We start from the raw sequence: 22,832 nt of genomic DNA on the forward strand, positions 1-22,832 counted from the left end.
GTTTTATTATTCACACTTCAACTTTCCTGGTATAAACAAAACAAATAATAGGGTCGGTCTCCAAAATGCAACCTGTAATGTTGCTCATCAGAGATCTGGTGTGGTGATTGAACAGCTCTCAAGGCTGAGCAGCAATCACATTTGTCTTCTATTGAGTAAGACTTGAAACAAATGCACACACAAGCCTTCCCATTGGCACAGTTTGATCAGAGTAGACAGTTCAGTTTCTCTAGAATGATTACATAATATTTGAAGTCACGATATGCATTCACTGTGATCAAACTGAAAAAAAAAAAAACTTTAATCTTCAGTATCATCAACAAACAGAGTTGTGTCATGGAATGTTCTGAGTTTCCAAAGTAAGATGATCCTGCTCTCCTGTCAGAGAGATACTCACAATATATTGGCATACATACAAAGATTAATTCTTCCAAATGAATAGATGGATAACATGACCATTGTCACAGAATTGATGTGACCTCATAGGCAGTAAATACTTCTATAAGCTTGTACTGCCTTCAGTGAATATCACCAATGTGTCCAAGTGTTCTTTACTTGACTCATCCACAAGCTGATGTCTCTATTACCAAAAATTATCTGCATCTTGTAAAGCAGCTGCTTTGTTTGCACTTGGTCTCAATCGTTAAGGTAACTATGGTCTCTCTGCGCTTGTATAATGAAATACAGACCTTTTTTCATAAATTCTTTCCAGCCTTGTGATTTGAAGCGGCACTGGGATGGATCGGGATGTTAGCAACGGTTATATAATCGTTTCAGCATCTGGAAACCTCCAGGCTTGAGTGCAATCCAGCACTGGGACTGTACACTGCTGACCAACCTTGTCACAGGAAAATCAAGTGAGACAGCCAGTGCAGCAGTAGGCTGGGCATGGGCATTGGGAGGGAATAACAATATTTATATTTATATCAGTACCGGGGTAGGATTTCTGGCTCCACAACATTGTTGCACCTGTCAGTTCAGTCAGTCCACGGTGCCAGGTTTCAGGGTAAGGGGTTAGGTGTCCTCCCCTTTCAGAGCCTTCGGGGGCACATGGTGGTGTCTCCCTTTGTAGGTTCGATACATGTCTGAGGGGACAAAACTCACTGATTTATTCGGGGAAGGGGGGGGGGGGGGGGTTAAATGAAATACCAAGGATTGTGTGATGTCTTTGACTCCAATAAAGGATAATTAATCTGAAATGAATATCATCACACTGCTTCAACATCTGTAACTGGAAAGAGAATCGATTTAAGAAAAAAAAGTGTGAGAAAATATTTGTGGACAAGTTTAAACTGAAAGGCATCCACACAAATAAAAGCATTTGGCTCCTCTGCTCCTCATCAATCAGAATTAAAGATCAGAGGATCACCAAGTGTCAGCAAGTGAGACTGAACCCAGAGCAGGCGGCCCGTCATTTTGGTTCTGATGCTTTGTCTTCGTGAGCTCAGCCACCACAGTCGAGTCCTCTTGTTTTGAGCACATGAACATTTATGAGCAATGTTTGATTGATGTCTTGAGCGTATTACATGTCGCCCCGACTGCAAGGATAAGAAATGAAGAGGAATGCAATGAGGCCTGGAAGTCACACAGTGACAGGGTCGAGGTAGCATGGAGTCAGTGAGCAAATGATCAAAGGTTATATTAATAGACATGTTAAGAAAACAAGGGGCTGTTCAGCTTTGGAAACAAAAGCTTAGAGTAACACTCCCTGGACACTAGATTTTATAATGTGTTCAGAAATTGGTTTTACACTGCCAGGAAGTTTTGGGGGCAGAGTAGCTGTCTGACAAACAACATGACACAGTCATTAGAACATTTATATATGTGGAAAAATGCAATTGTTTTGCTCGTTGATGTGAAAGGAGGATAGAAACCATTATGTTCTCGTGTTTATTACACAAAAAGAACAGCAAAGGCATCACCTTCATCATATGGTTCACGACTTTGACCCCCCAAAATTCTGTACTACTCAGCTGAGCAATGTCCTGATATGTGACCATTTAGAGTTAGTAAAAGTAGAAAAAGGCGTCTTTACTACATAAGCATCATTACCATGTTTTGCAAAAAAACAAAAAAACAAAAACAGGCTTTCATAGATGACATCAGCAGTGGATTGACAGAGAAAACAAATGCCATTATAAACATTGCATTGAATTTTCAAATGAAGACAAATGCATAAGAACCCAGCCTTTGGTACAAAGTTATAAAAAAGAAACTCACATTTCATTTGATCCATTTATATCAAGTAAATGTTGCTTTGCTTATTTATGAATAAAATCAAGGCAAACATGAGTGTAAAGCAGACATGTTTCAGTCACAGGCAAGGTACAGTCCAGGCGTGTACTGGAGGTGAATTGAACAAAGGCAGAAACTGACACTGCTGCGTTCAGCATACTGAGAAAGTAAGTGAAACCTCTTTAATGCTGAATACTATATGATGCTGCAATGTGTACATGTATTTAGAAAAAAACAAACATATTCAACACATTCTTATGAATTTCGCTAAGGTCATCCACATAAACATTGAGATTGTAAATAGAGCATAGAGAACAGAGGGGGCAGTGATCGGTCTGTTGTTGCTAGATCTGCAAGTTACGGTTGTCAAAGCTAGAATCCAGGCTTGAGTAAAGGCCGTCCATTCAAATGGTTGGTAAAAATGAATGGAGAACATGTTTACTTTCCTTTAAAAATGCAATTTTCACTGTTCTCTATGGTATGAACAATGTCTACTAGGTAATTGAGGCCATACTGCAGGATACCTGTCGTCTTTCACATCATTCACTTACCGTTTTCTTCAGTTAAGTGCCGCGGGATGCACATTCATTCTAAATGTGAGTAAATGAACTCACAGCTAAAGCACTTCTGAGTCTGTATTGGTGGAAAAGCAGTTTGGATTTGGTATATGCAGCAGTATAAAGACAAATATTGAAGGTTAAGAGTTCAGAGGTCATCATTGAAGGCTTCTGGTTGATACAAACACACAGTGAGAGGAAGATCAAATGATAACAGTTTCTATGTGGAAAGAGTGCGAGTAGGTGAAGGAGGAAGTTTGTTTCAGTTGGGGGGAGGATGGAGGTATAACAGGGGTGCTGGAGGGAGAGGAGGAGGGGGAGGATGATGTCGTAGGCGAGCGACTGGCCCATCGGGAGGGGAGACGACGGTTTGCTGGACGGGCAGGCCGCGAAAAATTCTTCTGGACGCAGGAAGAGGCAGGAAGCTCCTCGTTTTCCTGGAGAGAAAGAGATGAATTAACATTTAGGATTATCACACCATCCTGTCTCCAATCATATTCACACACATATATACGTTACATTTTGTCACGTGTTCCATCTGTTGTCTTCTCGACCCTAGGGAAACGACAGGCATAATTCAAACAGGACCTCTAAAAGTGAACAGCACGCTCATGTGATTAAGTCACACAAGCAGATCCAGTTTCCACTGATCGAGAACAAAACTGAACCTCACTCGTGTTGCTGTGGGATCTCTTACAAGCATAGAATCACTTTGTGCTGTGGAATATTTTTCTTATCTTGCACAGTCCCACAAGATGGAAGTCACGCTGAAGTGGTACCTGGAATGGCATTCTTTTCATGAGGTCAAATAAAATTGGCCTGATAATTGTTCCCACAGTTTCTTTAACAATTGGCTGACTCGAAAGCTGCGTAATCCATTCAGCCTTCTTGTGTCTGTTGTCTGCCAAGGGCATTTAGTCAGCTGGCTTCTTGCAGATACTTCTGGAATTGCAATGAAAAGGCCAGAAAAACACTTCTACCAACAGGCCCTGTCAAAGCAGTGAAAGATAAAAACAAATGCCGACGAGGTGATAGACCTCCCATCTAGTTTAAAGTTTATATACCTCATTGCCAGCTCCTTGTCTTAAAAGCCTTTAAGCAGTGGAATGGCCCAGATGCCCAGATTATAATGGAGGCTTTGGCCTGCTTCTGTCTCGTAGCACATACCAGAAATAAACAACATTCCCACCAGAGCTGTCCTCAGTCAAGGACAATTGCTTAGTGCTTCAGAATAGAATGAAATGTGCAAGTTCATTGAGGTCCAATAGCTCGACCAGCCTTGAAAGTATAGTTTAGCTGAGTTGCAAAATGCACAGTCAGAATGACACCTGCTACATGTCATGGCATCTGCATATACACTATGTTCAAGTGTAAATAGCTCTGTCCCACTGTACCCACCTGCACTATCAGCTGTATCTCTTTCACACCCATGGCAGTGTTGCTGCTCAGTGTGGTGTGTGTCTCTGTGAAGAGGGAAGTCTGCGTCTGTCTCATTGCGTCCATGGGCAGTCGGTCCAGCTCTGTGATGTTCTCCTCTTGCCTCAGACTGAAGTTTGGGCTTGAAGGCAAGTCATTCTCTTGACTCTGGTTCTGTTGTGCTCGAGCTGCATTCTCATAATTTTTCAGAATCCTTTCCACTGCTCCATAGTTGGACCTGGATCCCTCTGGCCGTGGATATGCAGCAAGAGTCAGGGGCTTCCAGGGATGGTCGTTCATCATTCGGGGCCCAGGTCTGGAGGAGTCAGACTGGAAAGTGGGAAGAGACACATGTCTTGGCTGTGTCATCTGCCTTTGTTTGTTCTCAACAGACAACTGCTGGAGTGAAACACCAGCTTTGGCTGGCTGAGGCTTTGCTCCATGGGGATTCTCATTCTTCAAGCTGGAATCATCCACAGGCTGACCGGGCTGGGTATTTGCAGGCACGACAGACACAGAGAAAGGAGCTTCTGTGGTTTCTCTGTGTTGTGGTTTTCTGGAAGGACTGCTTGCTGTTTGAACTTTGTGCTTAAACTCCCAGTTTTGAATTGGGCTCTGAGAGGATGTTGCGACTTCGATGAGTGCAGCTTGCAACTGTTCAGGTGAAACAACAGAAGGAGTTTCTTGTTTTATTCGGATTGCTTGATCTTCGTCAGTACACCTCACCTGCTTTGGTTGATTTTCAGGGTTCAGTATTGTGGACTCTGACACAAAGAGGCAAAATGGCTCTTCATGATGAGCATCCACGAGTCTCGCGGGGACATCAGTACAAAGTGGCTGTGATTTAGTAGCTTTGGGAGGTGAAACCTCATCTGATGCAGTAAAAACTGGTGGGTGACTCACAGAGCAGGTATCTATCGGTGTAAAACTGCTTTGTTCCTCTACCCCACGACCCATCTCAGCTTGAAACAAAGTCCTGTTAAACTCCGCTGTTTTTTGTTCAAGCATTATGTTTCTCCTGGACTCCTTAAGCTTGGGGCTGAGAGGTACTGTTTCCAGAGAGGATAAGAGCAAATCTACAGGCAAATCTCTGACAAACGGGGGCAACATTGGTAGTTCAGGGTTTTTCAGGTTTCCAACAACTGGACTGTAATCTGAGAGCAGGTCTTTCCCAGCACTCCTTATGTTGACTTCAGAGAAGCTTTTCTGTACAGTTCCATATGTGGACAACTTCGTGTTCGAAAACTTGCTGACATCACATGACCAGCGGTTGTGGCAACAGCCCATATTACAGTTGTTGTTAGTAGGTACAGGGCACGACGCCAACACACCGTCGATAAAAACCTTTCCTTCGTTTTCTTGCAACATAGCTTCAAACTTCCTGACGATGGATGGGCTGCTACACTTTCTGTCCACTAAAATACAAGGACTATGACACTTCCTCACTGTTGTCACAGGAGAATCTGGGATGTGAAGTTCCGTGTCTGGCTGGGTGGGAGCACTCAGATTCCAGGAGGATGTACGGGGAGGGATAGGGGGACCTGCTGTATCCATTTCAGTGTCGACTCCGGAGCTCATCTGCAGGCCTCTGTTGCCGTCCAGATCAGCGGTGTTCGTTGTCCAGGATTCCCTCAGCCCTCTATAGACCTGCCAGGTGTTATCTGGTGACAAGGTCATCCAATTTTCCCTCTCGAAGGCCCGGAGGTCATCGTAGATCTGGTTGAGGTCGCATGAAACTTCATCTGCTTCGAGTCTGGTTTTATCATTGCCACAAGTTGTCTCACTGTCTTCATGGAGGCACAGGGATTCAGATCGGTTCCTGAAAACAATCAAAGACAAAATTTACCTCTCAATATTTTACAAATATGTAAATATGCTTGACTAGTTTTCAGGGGAGGACGTTTACCATTGACTGATCTATGACTGATCATTGATGTACAACACATACACATGCATCTTCTATTATCAAATGTACATGTTGGTGCTGGTAAGTTAACCAAGAAGATGGATTTACCTCTTATCTCCACTCTTCTTTCTGATCTCATCTTGGTAGCTACAAAGCTCCTCACTTACACGGGCAATCTCCTTTAGAGCCTGACAGAGAGAAGCCAAAACAGAAACACCCAAACAGAGTACTGTGGATTACTCAAGTATTATTAAAATCTACCATTTTCTCAGTAAATCAATGGAGAGATGGTAAAAACAGTCAAGTCCATTGACCAAAACACAGCATAGAAGACAGACCGAATCAAATACAAAAAAAAGTAAAGGGAGAGATTGGAAAGAGAGAATTGGAACTGAAATACACAAAAACACTCACAGCATTGAGAGCAGTATTGTTCTTCTTTTTGTCGCTGCTGTGGCTCAGCCTGGTCCAAAGACGACTTTCTTGAGGGGTGACATGGTCACTTTTTTCACAGTTATTAGCATCCCCTTCCTGCAACACTCGACATCCAGGAGCTCCATAGTAAAGTGCATCCAGCGCAGCTCTATCCACCGCTTCCACAGTGTCAGTGACGGGGTCTTTCTGCCAAGAGCCTCTGAGTCTCAAGTCATCCTCATGCTCTGATCGTGAATGTTCAGCGAACTGGGTACCAACACTGAACTCACAGAGGTTGTCTGCTTCGAAACATGTGGGGTGGTGACCACCTTTGCTGCTGCCGCTGATGAGACCAAGAGCAGATAAGGAAGGGTGTGTGTTGAGTTCTGAAGGACTGCTGCTGCTGAGTGGCTCAGAGCGAGAGTTGTCGCTGAGCAGACTGGAGCCTGTGCTGATGGAGCGGATGCTCAGCCTACTCATCACGTCGTCGTCATCGTCGTCGTCCTGCCTGCCGCTATCCAATCTGATGCCTCCTCGCTTGACTCTCACTTCACTGTAAAGCTAGAACAAGGAAAGAACAGGGACATCAGAACTTGTGCCCACATATTTTGCACAAATCTAATTCCTTAGAAAGGGGAGGAGACCTTCCCCACAGAGCTTGGACCTCTCAAGCTGTCACTCCTCACATACTTTGTCTGACAGCAAGCAGTTATCTTCTTTTAAATTATTATATTAATTCCCATTGATGCTGGGATCCAAAGGCAATAAAAAGCCAGACTTGTCTCACTCTCGATGCATTTAGTTCTGCGACTGCTGCACTATTCCCATTATTTTACACCAAAACTTTTCTTGCAAATGACTTCACTTAATTCCCACTGCATTCACAATAAATTATGTTCTATAAATGTGTATTTAAATAAAAATAACTTCAAATTCTTTATTTGTCATGGTTTATTTTCCAAATCATGTAGTTTTAAGGCATCCCCCTGACTACCAGATTTCCCATCATGCAATGTCTGAATGGCACTACTGCTTTACTCCTCTTTAGTTTTTCTCTCTCAATTTCTGGTCTCAAAGGGGCAAATGAGAGCCACATGTTCCTCTCTCATAGCAAATTGTTCCATTGCTTTCACTCTCTCCAGCTATTTGGCTACAAATTCAGGCATGAAAAAAAAAGCCCTCTATTATGCTCTTCTGGGCTTGTCAGATTTTAATCGTTACTTGACTCTGGCTTTTCTTCAGCCATACTGACTTGCGTCATTCCTTGCTTTGTCTTTGTCTTTAAATGTTCATGATATACTTCTATATATGGCTTTATGATATACTGTATGTTCTTGTCCACTTATTTTACCCAAACGATTCTTTGGTTAAACTTTAAAAATAAAAAAATCCTCATGAAGAGAGCAACTATAAATTATTATTACATACGCTAATCAAGACCAGATATCCAAGAGCAATATTTTGTAGGGGTTGGGTATACACAAATTACTCAACACCCCATTAAATATATACATAACAATCAAAGTTTTCAACCAAACAGCTGTTCTTGGGATTAACATGCTCCATGGCCATCGACAGAGAAGTGTGCATTCTGAACTCCTGATCTCCTTTCTATAGGATGCCTGTTTGCATCCAGGTCCCATATTATCAGAATCATTGACTGTTTCAGATCAGAAACCACCACATGCCTCCCTTTTCTCTGCCGACTCCTTCTTTTGCTAATCATAGTTATGTGGATCAGCAATGTTGTTTTGACAATGTTGATAACGAACAGGCCATGTAGGAGGAAAGTTTAACACTATATTAAGAGCTCAGTGCTCACAATGTCAGATATTATGTTGAATTTAGGGCTATCACCCTTACAATATTAGAAATAAATAAGAAAATATGTTGGTTTAAACATTCCCACAACCTAAAAAAGCTAACCCCCTTAGAATGTGGAACCTGGCATCTTACCTCCTCTATTTTGTTCTGCATATCCTTCAGCTGGTTCTCCCACTCTCTTCTCTCTATCTCAAACCTCTCCAGCAGTTCGGTTTTCTCCTTCAACCAATCCCGCTCGTTGTGCTCCAGGCGACAGCGCAGGTCCATGGCTGCTGTCTGCGTGTCCGCCAGGATCCTGCGCTGCTCCTCCCTCTCCCTGCGGAGCGTCGGCGTCTGTCCGTACTGCTGTTGAGGACTCCGTGATGCCACAGTGGCAGGACCACCTGGAGCCTGGACCTCCCCGCTCACCAATCCAGCTGTGTCTTTGGCCTCCAACTGAGAAAAACAGACGGGGCGTGCAGAGGATGTGGGGTGGGGAGACGAGTGAGCGAGAAGATGGAAAGTGAACAAGTGGGAGAGATTGTGGAAAAAGCAGCAATGATAAAGGAGAGAATGCAACAGGATAACCAAAGCAGGAGAGGCAGATGGCAAGATATGTGAGGCAGGCGTGGGAGAAATGTTTAAAGAGGAATTACGAGAATGAAGGAGCGGCAGGAAGAGAAGATGGGGGAAGTGGGGAAATAATGCACCATGGGGATGAGTGTGAGTGGGTTTGTAGGAGGGAAACATGAGAAAAGACAAAGGATTAAACTGTGAAAATATCCTGTAAGCACTCACATCGAGTTCAGAGGTTCAGGGTTCAAGTTTTTTTCTGTGGTACCTCACACCAACACAGGATGCAGTGCAGGATATGGCAGCGACATGAGCAGCACAATATGGTTGCAGAATTAACCTTATCGACTCTCGTGAACCTCTTCTATGAAAAACAAAGACTTACGAAAAGATTTATGAAAAAAAATATCTCCTAGTACAAATAAGACAAAACTACTGATTCCTATTAAGAATATTACTTAAAAATAGTCACATTTATTGAGTTAAATGATTGTTGCTTTTTTCGCTTCCAACAAAATAACACAAAGGCCCTTTTCAATGTTCTTACTAATGTAAAGTACCATGGGCATTTCCCTGGGATGTTTCCTGTTCTACAGGCAAGAGTCCTAATTACAAATTTACCAATACAATGTGAATATTAATTTGATAAGAGGATCTCTTAAATATGTGACTGTAGAGCTGGTATCAAAAGAGCTCCTTTTACCAAAACAAAAGTTGTGTTTTGAGCATCTGTACATTTTGAGGCCAGTGTGCATATTTTGTACTAGTAAAAAGAGGCATTAAAAAATGTTGGCTTTGGTACTGGAAAGTACCGAAGACAACGCCCGTGCATGTGCATACATCCACGTGCTTGTGTGTGTGTGTGTGTGTGTGTGTGTGTGTGTGTGTGTGTGTGTGTGTGTGTGTGTGTGTGTGTGTGTGTGTGTGTGTGTGTGTGTGTGTGTGTGTGTGTGTGTGTGTGTGTGTGTTCTGCCACAGACATCAACCAAGGCCTTCTTACAAGCTTCGGTCACAGTGCTATTTCTGCATGTGGCCTGGGGTCAAGAAATTATGGTGGAGCAAAACAAGTCAAGCCATTCTGTAGGCCCGTGGCTTAAAGCTCTCCACAATTAGAGATGCACGATGTTGGCTGCTGTCCGCAAACCTATTTAAATATCAAAAATGTAAACAAACAGGGCAAGCGCAAAAACAAGATGACTGGAGATTTATAGCTGTTTTAATTGATTAACACCTGAGAGCCAAATAATCTTCTTAATGGAAAGTTTAGAGGAAATTAGTACATAAACAAGGATGCAAATCACTGGTATCATATCGAGCTTTGGGAAACACAGTTGTTCCTGAATAGACGTGCGTGAGCGCGCGAACAGACACACACACACACACACACACACACACACACACACACACACACACACACACACACACACACACACACACACACACACTCTCTCTCTTAACAAGCAACTTCCAAATACTCTTGGCCACCCTGGCTGTCGCTGCATGGGACAGGGTATATAAAGGTAACTGTGTCACCAGGGTGACCCACTATAAATAGCGGACACACAGCCTTGTACAATGTCACATTCCAAGAGGAGCTGTGGAGCCACGGCAAAGAGAGGAGGGGGAGCTGGCTGCTAAGACGGAGTGAGATGTCTCCTAGCTGCCAGCAGCAGCATTCATAAATCAGTGGCATGCAGAGGAATATGCCTGGAAATATATGGCCTAAGACCTCTGCCTTGGACCTTGGATGCTCTCTTGGTATTTGGTTGTAGAAATACCCAAAAAGGATGTTGAAACCTCATGCAGTAAACAGACATAGTCTATTGTGGTTAAAGGAGTGTAATTAAAATCTCTATAATAGCCTATCTCATTGACCCACTTTGAGTTTGTGGCAGTGGTATAATCATGTGAAAAACTGTTTTGGATACACGGTAAATCCAAGTTTATAAGAGTTAATATGTGAGTTACAACAACTGGCTTCAAACTGAACTGACTGGATTTTATTGTCAGATAATTAGTCTTTCATTTGTTTCTCCGAATTGAGAAACCTTTTAAAAGAAGTTAAATACGCTCTAATGCTTAAACTAAATCAACTGTTCAGTTCCGAAAACATTAATTAAAGACACAGAACCCTTTTTCTTTTTTTGCATTTTTCCTGTTCATACTTTGTTCACTTAGCTTGGAGAACGGACATAAAGCAGCAGCTGTTGAAGCCATTTTCAACCCGACTCAATCCAAAGCTGACCTGTGAGACTGGTCCCATTGTTAGAGTCCTAAATTTAAGGTCTCTGGGTTAGAGAGTAAATTCAACAGCAACCTTTGTCATCATTAAAATTGTTTTCACTTTATTGCAAGCAACAGCTTGATTTAACAGGACCTAATGAAAACTCACTGTCTCACATAGAAATATAAAGGACAAGTCTCAGATTCTCGTCTCGTTCCCCGTTTTCAACGTGTCATTGCTGATAAAGTGACACAGGCCGATGCAAAACTGACAAACTGCTTTCTCACCCATGTTGAAATTGTTCACATTTCGCCTCTAAGTGAAATAAAGGTACACCCATTCTGCTCCACTGACCTCCTTACACACTTACTTTACATACCTCACTTCTTTGAGCAGCAAAATATTAAGAACCCAAATTACACTTAATCTCTCTGTCACTAAAGGAAAATGTTTTACTATCCCATTAAAGATCCAAGTTTGTAGTATGTGAAATTGATTATTCAGCTGCATAAGATGTATTTTGAACTTTGTGAGCAATCTTAGATAAGCGCTTGGTAAATATGTACCCGAAAAGTATAAACTGTGGCAGGATGTGGTATCAAGACTAAACAGCTTTTACAATAGAGCCCTGCTCAGCATGGCTTCATTCCAACTGACATTTCCCTTGGTCTGTTAGTGAAATCAGTGCAGAAAACTCCATGTCTGCTTGTGTGTGTGCTGGCCCAACTTGGAATCTCTCTATATTATAGTAGTTAACACACTCGTGAATAAATGAGCCTTTTGCAAATATGTCCAAAGGCAGACAATGAGTCGTCTGTCTTGGCCCAAATAAAGCTCTCAAAAGGGGTCAGTAATTTAACAGCCCCCAATATAGGTGACTCGTAAATTGGCATCTGGCGAAAAACATCAATGTGTGTTTTAGTGTGTCATCATGGTGGCACACATGGGTGCGTTTTAAAAAGAGAAAGTGCTTTACTTTAGACATAGTTGTTATAGCATGAGGTCTTATCTTGAAAATACTACTGGTCAAACAATGCCTCTGTGTTCTTTTAGTATACTTTCACCAAAATCAAACAATGTAGCTTGGCAAAATTCAGATTTTTATTGTTTCCGAGCCATGAATTCATTGGACGTTGTTGCTGCACTGAGCACGTTGTGGGTTCTCCCCTTAAATCAAACATCACATGCTGTGCGATTCTTGTGACTTTCGCCTTGGCCTGTTTATTATAAGAGTTATGGTGATTAAAAACATTACTTTTTGATCTGTCCTCACATGACTTAGTGCAGAAACTGAATTATCTTGCCCATTAAGCATTACTTGCTGTGCCTTCCAAACTCAAAGCATAAGAATAAAGTGCCTGTTTTATATGGGAAACACACTGTCAGAAGTTCACAAGCGCAAAGTTGGGAGTTGAAATACTGAAGTTGCGCCCTTGTTTCATTGAAAGGAAATAATACTTTGGCACTTAAGCCGCCTGTATGTGTGCGTGTGTCTGTGCATGCATTCGATTAGTGACCTGGTAACACCAAGTTACTGTTTTGAATTCTTGTCTTATCGTGTCATTGGTGGTTTTCTCCAACTGCTCTGCAGTGCCATTGCACCACCATGTTAATTCCCCGCACCCCATTAAGGAATTTCTAAACGTTGTCACTTCAGTAAAAGTCCCTTGACACAAAGAATAGGAGAGCTATGTGCCAGGAGTGAATGTCTGATCCGATGGCTTTTCGTCTTCTGTAGGAATCATATGAGGCTCGACGGGAAGATAAAGACACTGTTGTCAAAACATCACAAAGAGGCAAACAAGCATATAGGCATGCGCAGCGTGCCGACTAATCCAAATCGGAAAAGACTCCACAGAATCAAACTTTTTTTGTTTTGTTTTTTTAATCTCGAAAGGCTAACATGTTTCATCTGGTTCAGACTTCTACTTTAAGAAAGCTAAATAAATCCATCCTCTGATATAACTGGAAAAAAAAATCTAAATCCCTAAAGCCACATAGCTTTGAAGAATAGCTATGTGTGGCCATTCAAATGATCACACAGCCAGACACAGCATGGTACCGGTATGCAAACTTTACTCTAAATATTTTCAGCTCATTTTGGCTACACTTAGCGATAGCTGTTGTTTGGCAGGAAAGGCCGATATTTCATCCACTTTATGCAAGCTGTTAAAAGCCAGGAAGGGTGTTAGTGTCTGGCTGAGCAGAGCAAGGGGGGTAACCAAGTTTGTCTGTTTAGTGCAAATCTTTTGTCTAAGCTGAGACTTAAGCTGGATGGATGCCATGGTGACTTATAACCCTGCCATAAGGGTGTCCAATTTACACCACGCTGAATGCCACGCATGCACAGACATGAGACAAAACAAGTAAGAGTGTTAACTGAAATAAAGCATCCTTTTCTGTTTTGGCGGGTCAGGACTAAAGTTAAATAAGAGTTTCCTTGTTTTTGGATTTGAGCCCTCTTATCAGTGTGTGCAGCTGTGCACACAAACAGGCAGCTTTCAAAAATACATAGCAGTCTTTAAAGTAACACACATTCACACAGTAACAGTTAGCCAGATCTTTCACTGGTTGCTCTTTGAACTCACATCTCAAACCCATATAGTGTTACCGTTCTCATCCCTCACCTACCTGCGCAATCCTGCAATTGAGCTCAGCTTTCTCCAGCTCCCAGGCACATCTGTCTCTGGTATACTGCAGCTGGAGATCACTTCGCTTCTCCTCCTCTCTTTTCACTTCCGCCTGCACTTCCTCCAAAACCGTCTTCAGGTCCAGCAAAATCCTTCGGTTCTCCCCTCCCTGCAGGGACACATAGTTGGCAGCAATTGTGTCAACCCAAGAGCTCAGAAGAAGTCTCTGCTTTGGCAAAAGTCAACTTACACACACATGAAACTGCAGGATGCACATACATTGAAAGATCTCAGTGAACCAGACATGAAGCCACTGACCACACAGAAGTGACACAGACAAAGCATGTGCACAACATTATATTTAGATGTCACAAGGGGTAGTAAATTTACTTGTATGTCAGCCACTTCTCTCAACAGTGACTCTTTTTCCCTGAGCCATTCCTCCTTGTCCTGTACGTGTCGTTTTTTCAAATCTTCAAATTTCTTTTTTAGCCTTGTGTGTTGTGTTTGCTGCTGCTGAGCCTCGGGACCCCCTGGCCACATCTGTGCCCTGAGGATCTCCAGCGGGGTCCCTGCGCCTCCCTCTCCTCCTCCGCCCGGTGGAGGGCCGAAAGGAGGCTCGTATAACTGACTGAACACGGTGGGGGGAGAGGAGATCCTCCGCAGCGGGCTGCGGCTTTTACCCCTGCCTCTGTCTGCCCTCTCCATCCTGGAGCACGGCACGAACTCCCATCCCTGAGACGGGACGTACCCACCTCCGGCACCGCCCCCGCCGTTCATGAACGCACTCCACATATTCCCAGTTCATTAAATTGAAACTAAAAATATCGCACAAACAAATAGGAGCTGATCACCAGGCTATTTTGTAAGTATCCATGTCTTCTCTTAGAGTCGAATCAGTCCTGGATACAGTTCAGTTTCCAACAAAGTGTTCTTTCTTTTTTTTTCTTTTCTTTTTTTTTTTCGCACAGTAAAAGCGCCAATTATCCAAACCCAACCAAATCCCCTGTGGGCCACACAGCAGCTCTCAGGTAGGAATTCACCGCCGGGAGATGATCGCAGGCGGAGGGACCTGACGCTTTGCTGCCCTCCATTTCTCCAGCCCAGGTCAAACTGTCATTCTGCTGCTACAGTCATCTCCTTTCTAGAAAAGAAAAATTCCTCACAGGTCCCACAGCTGCACACCTGCGCTGTTTGTTTGCGTCTGTCAGTCGTCTCGGGGCTCCGTGTTCCGCCGCGTCTCTGTTTGCGCGCATAGTCGTTTGTAGGCGACAATCCAGAGCTGGCAGTGACAGACACCCAGTAAACCACTCCGAGGAGGCGAACGGGAGAACTTTCCAAAAATATCACGGACCGCTCTGATGTAAGAGCGGCCTGAGTATTTTTACCCTCTTGTAACCATGAGTTTATTTCCCTGAAGCCAGATAGCCGAGCGGCGCCTGGGAGAAGCTGCAGATGAATCTCCGTTACCGTCAATCGACACAGCACTCCTCGAATTACGCGGTGGAAGGTGCCACCTCGCGCCGCAGCCACGGAAATAAACACGTTTACGCGCTGCACCGCTGCAGATGTGAGCGTCATCACAGCTGTATGTTCAAAGTAATGTGATCTAGAGCCAGTTAACAACGTAGAAATAGATTTAAACCGTGTGGTACTCCGAGACGGAATAGAATAAATAGTCCTACCGTGCGCGTAAACAAAGCACAACTGTATCCTCTCTCCATGCGCCTACCATTTCTGTCCTGCTATCTTTGCGTGACAGGGGGATGACTATCACGAGGAGAACGATTTTATTTTACCCTTATCCCACCAAACCCAAATCTCCATTGCAGTTCCACAGTGTTATAAAGAGATTTGGAAAAAGTAATTAAAGAACTACTTTTGCAACCCAAAAGTATAGTCCTGTGCTCACACAGCTGCGCTGGCTAACCACATGCTGCTTGACTGAAGTTACAATCTTTTTACCTTTTCTTTTAGTATGATCCTGAAAGTTGATGTGAGATGTCCCCTTTGAAATCCAGTCTGCAGTTCAGCCTTCAGAGTAGCTAAACTAATGCCTGGACCGGAATGTCGTGGCTTAGTTAATAAAAACAACCGGAGAGCGACGACCCTCAGCTGAAACGATGCTTTCATTAACTGGAATATTTAAAAAAAGAACTCCCCTTCCTTTCACAGTCTCTCCTCCTCTCTGCCTCCACAGCTGGCTCTAATATGTGACGTAAAACATCCCACCGGTGGGCTGGAGAGAAGTGGACCGAGTCCTCCTCGTCCTGGTGGTCAGCTCCATCGGTTAAACAGATCCACTGTGCACACATTTTTGTTTGGCTTTATTCAGACCTACCTGAGGGCTTCTTTCCATAAAATAATGGATGTAATGTCACCCAAATCAAGTACCAATGCCCTATTCCCTAATGGACATGTCCATGATTTGTTACAGATTATGTTGACATTTAGTCATGACTCATTATAGTTGCCTCAGAGGAACTTATAAGCCTTTTTTCAATAGTCAGGCTGCACCACTGTTACTGTGTGTGTTTGAGCCTGTGTATAGTCAGTGTGCACTCCCTTAACCTGCAACCATGACACAAAAGAAGTATTTATATAATCTAGCCTGCTCCTCAAAGGTCCGTTAAAGCCTTTTACTACAGTCACATGAAAAAGTCAAACATATGAATGTAAATGTTTGATGATGAGTGCAAACATAATGGCATAAATCTGGGTTACTTTTGGATCTCCAGTATATGTTTCAGACGTGGTGGTTTCCAGCTCTTCACATTTTGGAAAACAGATTTTGATCTCTTAGCAACATTATACATTCTTCACCCTAGTAGCAACAGTGGGTTGTTTCCACATTGTTTTTAAATGAAGCTATATACCCTGCACACACTTCCTGCTGCTGATAACTCCTCTGGTTGAAAGTAAACATCTTTGGTTTCCATGTATTATTATAGACTGCACAGAAGCGTTCTATCATATCATTCACACACTCATTAAAGGAAGATTTATTATTATTAGTTAGTATTATGACATACTCACCTAACAATGTACAGTAGCTGTGAGATGGTTGGTCTCCAGTAAATGTTGAAAGTGTCTGAGTTGATGAGTGTCCTGGGTCATACTTGGAAAATGATAATGTCCTGTACCTTGAGTGACCTTACATGATGTGATTAACATAACAGAAATAAAATGAATGAACAAGTCAAAAGGAAACAATAACAATGTACATAATATGATGCTGAACATGTGCTTCACAGAACAAAGAATAGGGTGAAAAGAAATACCAATTTAAAAATGGTGGCATAAGAGAGTGAGGAAAAGAGAACAAGAATGAGGATCAGCAAAATAATGGGCTGAAACATCTTGATGCAACAAATGGAAAGGAAAGAAGATGAGAACGAAGAGCAGAAAGACAAGGCAAGGTAATTAGATTAAAAAAAGAGCATAAGATACCACAAAGTGACTCATTTGTGGGATTGCATGAGCTTACAGAGAGCGGCTCCTCTGCCTGTTTGTCTTCCTGTTTGGGGACATCCAACCGGTCTATGAAGGTCTGCAATTCCTTCCTGAAAGCTTTCATCTGGGCGTTGATCCGATAGAGCAGCTCATGTTCCCGGATCCTGTGGAGAAAAGACACAAGTTGGAATCTGTTGTTTCAGTGATAAACATTCTTTTAAAAAAAACTCTAAAAGACAGACAAAGTGGGAGACAGACTGTAATCGATTGTACGAATGACATACCTGCCACCTTCATCATCCTCATCGAGCCTGGCAAACAGCTCCCCGTTGGTGACATATACCCGAGCCTCTGTGATGATAGTGCTGGTGTCAGCGATTAGCCTGTCGATGGTCCGGCCCAGCCTCTCCGCCTCGATGCGGATGTCTATCATATGTTGCCGGTCCTTCAGGCTTCTGGATAAAAAACGGCTATCCACTGGTGAGTAAAGGGAACGCGTCGGTGTGAGGCAACGGATGTTCCTCACCTCGTCTGAGTCACTCTCCCCTCCAATTGGGCCCTCGCGCTTGCGATGAGGTGGAAGGAGGCGAGGGGAAGAGGCTGAGGCCGACGGGGTGTCATCATCCCGCCCTCCATCGCTCTCTGCGTCGCTGTCCCGCGGGCTGCTGCGGATTCCCAGGTGAGAGGCCAGGTCGTAGCGCTGCATGTTGGAAAGCAGCACTCGGTTCTCGTACTGAAGCTGCATGACTTTGCCGCTCAGTTCATTGATCTGCAGGCGAGCAGCTTTCAGCTCCTCCTGGAGAGCCTCCATTTTAGCTGAGTCAACTCCACCTGGGGGTCAAAAACAGCAGGAATGAAAAGCAGATAATCTCTGAAAATCAGACACTAATACTTAACGCCTTTACTTTTTTTTCTCATACATAGTGTTCATCTTAAGAGATGTGATACACAACATTCAACAATGACCTTATGATGACTCCCAGAGACTGAGAAACCACAAACCTCCTCCATGTCTTGATCCAGGTTCATGAGATCCGGCTTTGTATTTCAGTTTATTGAGCTCACTGGTCACCTGGAGATAGAACCACGTGTTAGTTGAATTGCTTGTTGAATAACACGGTGTTCTACAATATAAGGTATTATATTGTAGTGGCGACTGTGGGATGCCGGCGGCGCTGCCAGATGGGATAATGCAAGGACTTATGGGATGGGATTTCCCAGGACTTTTCTCAGGGCTAATTGTGGTTATGCTTTAGTTTTTGTGTTTCTGTTATGATTCTGTTACCTGCTGTGTTTATTACCCCAATTAGATGTGTGTCAGACTTGTTAATAAATCAGAGTTCTAGGTTCTCCAATAAAGTCTCAGGTATTTATTGCACGCCTTGCTGTTGCTACAATATGTTAATGTTAACATTTGTTGGACAACTGCTGCTAACAAGTCTTTTCCTTATAACAAATCCAATACTAAAAAAGTGTTTGAATTTATTTCTCAATTATTATGATTTAAACTTTCACAGTGAACATTTGAGCGTTAAGGTTTGTAAAGCATTCTATGTCACCGACCTTTTTATTCTCTTCTTCGACATCTGCTAAATTCCTGCGGAGAAGTTCTGCCTCATCTTCCACCAGCTGAAGCTGTTGCCTCAGTTCAGACAGGGCCTCGCCCTGCTCTCTGCTCTGTTGACCTCCAATGCTGGAGCCATCGACTCCTGCTGCAGCCAGACTAAGAAAGAAGAAAAGATCATCCAACTCCCAAAGAAATAATTCAAGAATTTTGTCATTGTTACACTTTGGATATTTAACTCTGCCAGAGCGGAAATAAAAAAAAAAAAAAGGATTCTTTCCAGTTCAGCGTTTTAAACAATTGAGCGAGAGTACAGTACCTGTCCTCCCTCATGTCATCCAGCTCAGCCTTCAGCCCCCTGTTCTCCACCTCCAGTTCTACAATCTTCCTTCCCAGGATGTTCGCCTCCTCCTCCACGAGACGCAGACGGAGCTTCAGCTCAGACTCGCGGGTGGTGGGAGGCCCTCCGGCCTCACCTTTAGGCAGAGGGCTGTCCACGTCCCCATAGAAGGAGCGGTACTTCTGCAGTTCCTGCTCCAGTCGATCCTTCTCCTTGTCAATCTTTGCCATTTTTTTCCTCATCAAGACGGCTTCTTCTTTGATGAAGGCAAGCTGGCATTTCAGATCGTCATTTTCTTCCTGTGAAGTGAAGAAACATGTTTACCTACTGTGTGGTTTCAGTCCTGTGTTTTTGTGTATTTAGCCAAAAATTATATGAGATTCCAGAGCAAAGTAGTTTCAGCGTATAAAATCGACTTACTTTGGTAGCAGGCTTAACACTCTGAATTCCTGGAACTTTGGAATGCCCCAGAACATTTTGTAACAATATAACAATCTGTTTTTCCATGTTTCGCTTGATACACTACGTTGTATAAATTATGGATCTGATGCCCAGTTCTGCATAGTTCATTTCATTTTTATTTGAAAATTCCATTGTAAAATAGGGTTGTTATTAAACATACTCACCAGAGTTCATAATCTAATCAAGGGGCTGACTCACCTCAACTGGGGTTTGTGGAGTCTTTCTCTCTGCTCTCTGCACATCCTTGCTTCCTTTTCTTTTTAGTGAAAGCTGCAGGAAAACATTGGTTACATCACGATCAGCTCACTGTTTTCTCAGGGAAGGCAGTGATATCATCCAGATTTATGGAACGCTGTCGACTCACTTATGGAAAACCCTCACTGCTTAAACTCACCCTCAAGAATATTTACGATATGATATTAAAATTTAAATCAGACTCCTCTCAGTTAATGTGTATTTTCAAACAGTAAACTGAAAATAACATAAACATAAACATGTCAGTGTTCACAAATCTGTATCTTGCAAATCTTAACAGCGCATAAAGACATAAATCTGTGATGTTTGTGCAGCATAGTGGGAACAGCTCCAGTGACTGTGAACAGGATACTGCTGGCGTTGTGGCTGAACACATTTTATGGGCTTGATTTTGTTTTGTTTTTAACCCTCTTAGATTTTTAGATCTCACAGCAATGGGAACATTACAGGATTAAATCCCACCACAAACTATAAGTTATATGTACAGTATGATATTGGTCTTTAGTTGATACTGTTTTTGTTATTTTCAATACATCGTAGAACTTTGTACACATATTCACACTATTACACGACATTGTTTTTTGAATATATAGTATGCTAGTAAATGCATTCAGCCACTGTGTGGATGGACAGACAACAATTCATATTACATTACTCTTACAGAATGTGGAACAAACATGAACCACCTCAGCCCCTCACCTCTTTGGCTTTCTCAAGTTCATTTTGCAGTGCCTGCTTGGTGACCTCAACCTCTATCAGCTGCTGCCTCAGCTTCTCATTCTCATCCTCTGTCCTTGTCCTTTTCTCCTCCACATTTTCCAGCTCATGGTGCAAACGTACAGACACATCCTTTGCCACCTGGGAAATGTTCCAAAAAGAAATGAACGGAGGAAAAAAATGAATGAGGATTACACAGACAGGGTTATTAATGATAATCAGGATATGGATGGTAATCAGCTCTCACCTTCAAGTCTTGCTCCAGGCTTCTCAGCAGCTCTTCATCCACTTGACCAGTTTCTGTGATCCTAAGTCTCTTTCTCTCAGCCTTCTTTAGGCGGTATTGTAAGATCCGACAGTTCTTGTTAGCCCTCTCCAGCTCTCTGCGCATGTCTTGAAGCTGACATGCATCTTCTTCATAGAAGGTGTCTCGCATTTCATCCATCTCTGCACGCATCTCCTCAATTTCAGTCTAGCAGAACAAAGAAAAACAGGGAAGACTCGCCTCTGTTCATCCTCTCAGGACATTTGTTCAGAAGCTTTAGCCTAAATTATCCAATCATGCAGGCTGCGCGCAAGCACAACAGGTGCCACTATTGCGCACACAAAATTAAATATTTCACTATGAAGCATATGAAATTCAACCATATTGTTTTTTACCTTTAGATCGTCGTTTTCATCCTCAAGTCTCTCGAGCTCATCATTCAGGGTCTGGTCTGGCTGTGGGACCATCTGGGGTTTTTCTGGCTCGGGGGACAGCTCCGGCTCGGAGGCCGGTGGAGATGCTGATTTCGTCTGCATCTTCGTCCCTTTCTTCCCCAAGCTCTTATTCAAGTGAAACTGTATCAGCTCGGACTGCAAGCATCCCTCCTTCCAGAAACCCGGTCCGCAGCCAACGGTGCTCTTGGAGCTCTTCTTGCCGCTGCTCGCCGCGGCGGCCTCCCCTCCTCCTCCTCCTCCTCCTCTCGGGTTTTTGCTCCTCAGTTTGGGGGATTTGGACGCGCAGGGTTGGTCGGAGACAACGCGGTTCGGAGGGCAGGATGCATCGGCGTCCTCCGCCGCCTGGGCCGCGGCTCTCTCCGCGGCCGCGGGCCTGCTGAGCGTCGGACTTTCAGCACCGGCAGCCTGGACAGCAGCCGCGCCTCTGATCGGTGGAGCGCCGCCGGCTGGACGCTCCCTGCCCGTGGAAACTGGAGAATGACCCCGGCTGTTTCTACCTCCACCTCCTCCGCCTCCCCCTTGCTTTGATGAGACGGGTTTAGACGGGTTGCTGGCCTTCTGCGTCGCTTTAGATCCGCTGTCTTTCTGTCCGGCCGGAGACGATGATCGCTGCTGCTGCTGCTGCTGCTTCCGGCTGCTATTGTCTGGCTGCCGCGATGAGTCGGCAGATGATGGGTTCATCATGGTGTCAGAGGCTAAGTTGATCCTCAGTGTCACCCATCTCCTTCACAAATACCCCTCATACTGGAAGAGAAAACATTATTTTAGACATGCATGGCTAAAAAAATAAAATAAAAAAATAATCTTTCCATGTCAGAAAAGCAAAAATGGCCAAATCTGATTCGCCTCCATGAGAAAAGATGCTTTGCACAAAGAGCAAAGTATGTCATCAGGTCCACCAGTAATCAAGTTGCCCACCCAGGCCTGTTTGTTGATACTTGACAGAGATCAGCTGCAGGTTGGGTAATTAGGGCAGACATTGGCGTCACATGTGCCCGGAGGGTGGGCAGGGGGCGAGAACAAGAGAGCCATGGCCATTATTCCTGAATCAGGACCCGGGCAATTAAACAGCGCTACTCGTCTAGTTGACAGAGAGAAAGAAAAGAAGAAAAAAAAAACGAAAAAAGAGCTTCTGAGAAGCCCAAGATGTGATCCAGCAGAAACAAAGGCTGGTACCAGCTCTCCGTTTCCTGTCAGCCATCATCCTTATAGACCCAACATGCCCGATGACTCATTACTTAAACAGGAGGATGAGCTACAAAAGTGCCAAATGCGAAGGGCAACACGTACTTTTCACTGTTTCTGCATTTATTTTATGGTCCTCAGGTTTTAAAAGCTTCAGAAACACAAGGTCTGCCTCAAACAAGCCACCAGCAAGACCTGATTTATTGAAGTAAATTCAATTAGTCAAGGAAAAGAAAAACACAACTCAAGAATAGACTCATTCATTGTGTCCTCCACATACAAACAGCTGGGAGCAGCAACAGTAAATCAACCTACCTCGGAGGCCTGACAATAAAAAACAGAAATGTGGACCACATCTCATCATTTGTCCTTCATGCA

At 43.6% G+C, this 22,832-nt stretch overlaps 2 protein-coding genes across 2 annotated transcripts; both read right to left on the bottom strand.

Moving 5' to 3' along the window:
• Nucleotides 1-1,878: 1,878 nt before the first annotated feature.
• Nucleotides 1,879-14,553, bottom strand: mtcl3a (MTCL family member 3a; the record flags this gene model as incomplete). Its single annotated transcript, XM_080472205.1, has 7 exons — nt 1,879-3,229; nt 4,191-6,027; nt 6,223-6,302; nt 6,529-7,089; nt 8,485-8,787; nt 13,760-13,927; nt 14,149-14,553. 7 exons carry the CDS (start codon nt 14,551-14,553, stop codon nt 2,996-2,998), a joined length of 3,588 nt encoding a protein of 1,195 aa, XP_080328331.1. The 3' UTR covers nt 1,879-2,995.
• Nucleotides 14,554-17,006: 2,453 nt separating this feature from the next.
• Nucleotides 17,007-22,013, bottom strand: mtcl3 (MTCL family member 3; the record flags this gene model as incomplete). Its single annotated transcript, XM_080471112.1, has 10 exons — nt 21,210-22,013; nt 20,797-21,021; nt 20,532-20,690; nt 19,776-19,847; nt 19,095-19,414; nt 18,775-18,934; nt 18,214-18,283; nt 17,496-18,042; nt 17,246-17,375; nt 17,007-17,117 (listed from the first exon to the last, which is right to left on the bottom strand). The coding sequence occupies exons 1-10, from the start codon at nt 21,951-21,953 to the stop codon at nt 17,007-17,009; spliced, it is 2,538 nt and encodes an 845-aa protein (XP_080327238.1). The 5' UTR covers nt 21,954-22,013.
• Between the last annotated feature and the right edge of the window lie 819 nt (nt 22,014-22,832).

The sequence above is a fragment of the Lipophrys pholis genome, assembly GCF_963383615.2.
Source record: "Lipophrys pholis genome assembly, chromosome: 9".
Taxonomy (NCBI): domain Eukaryota; kingdom Metazoa; phylum Chordata; class Actinopteri; order Blenniiformes; family Blenniidae; genus Lipophrys; species Lipophrys pholis.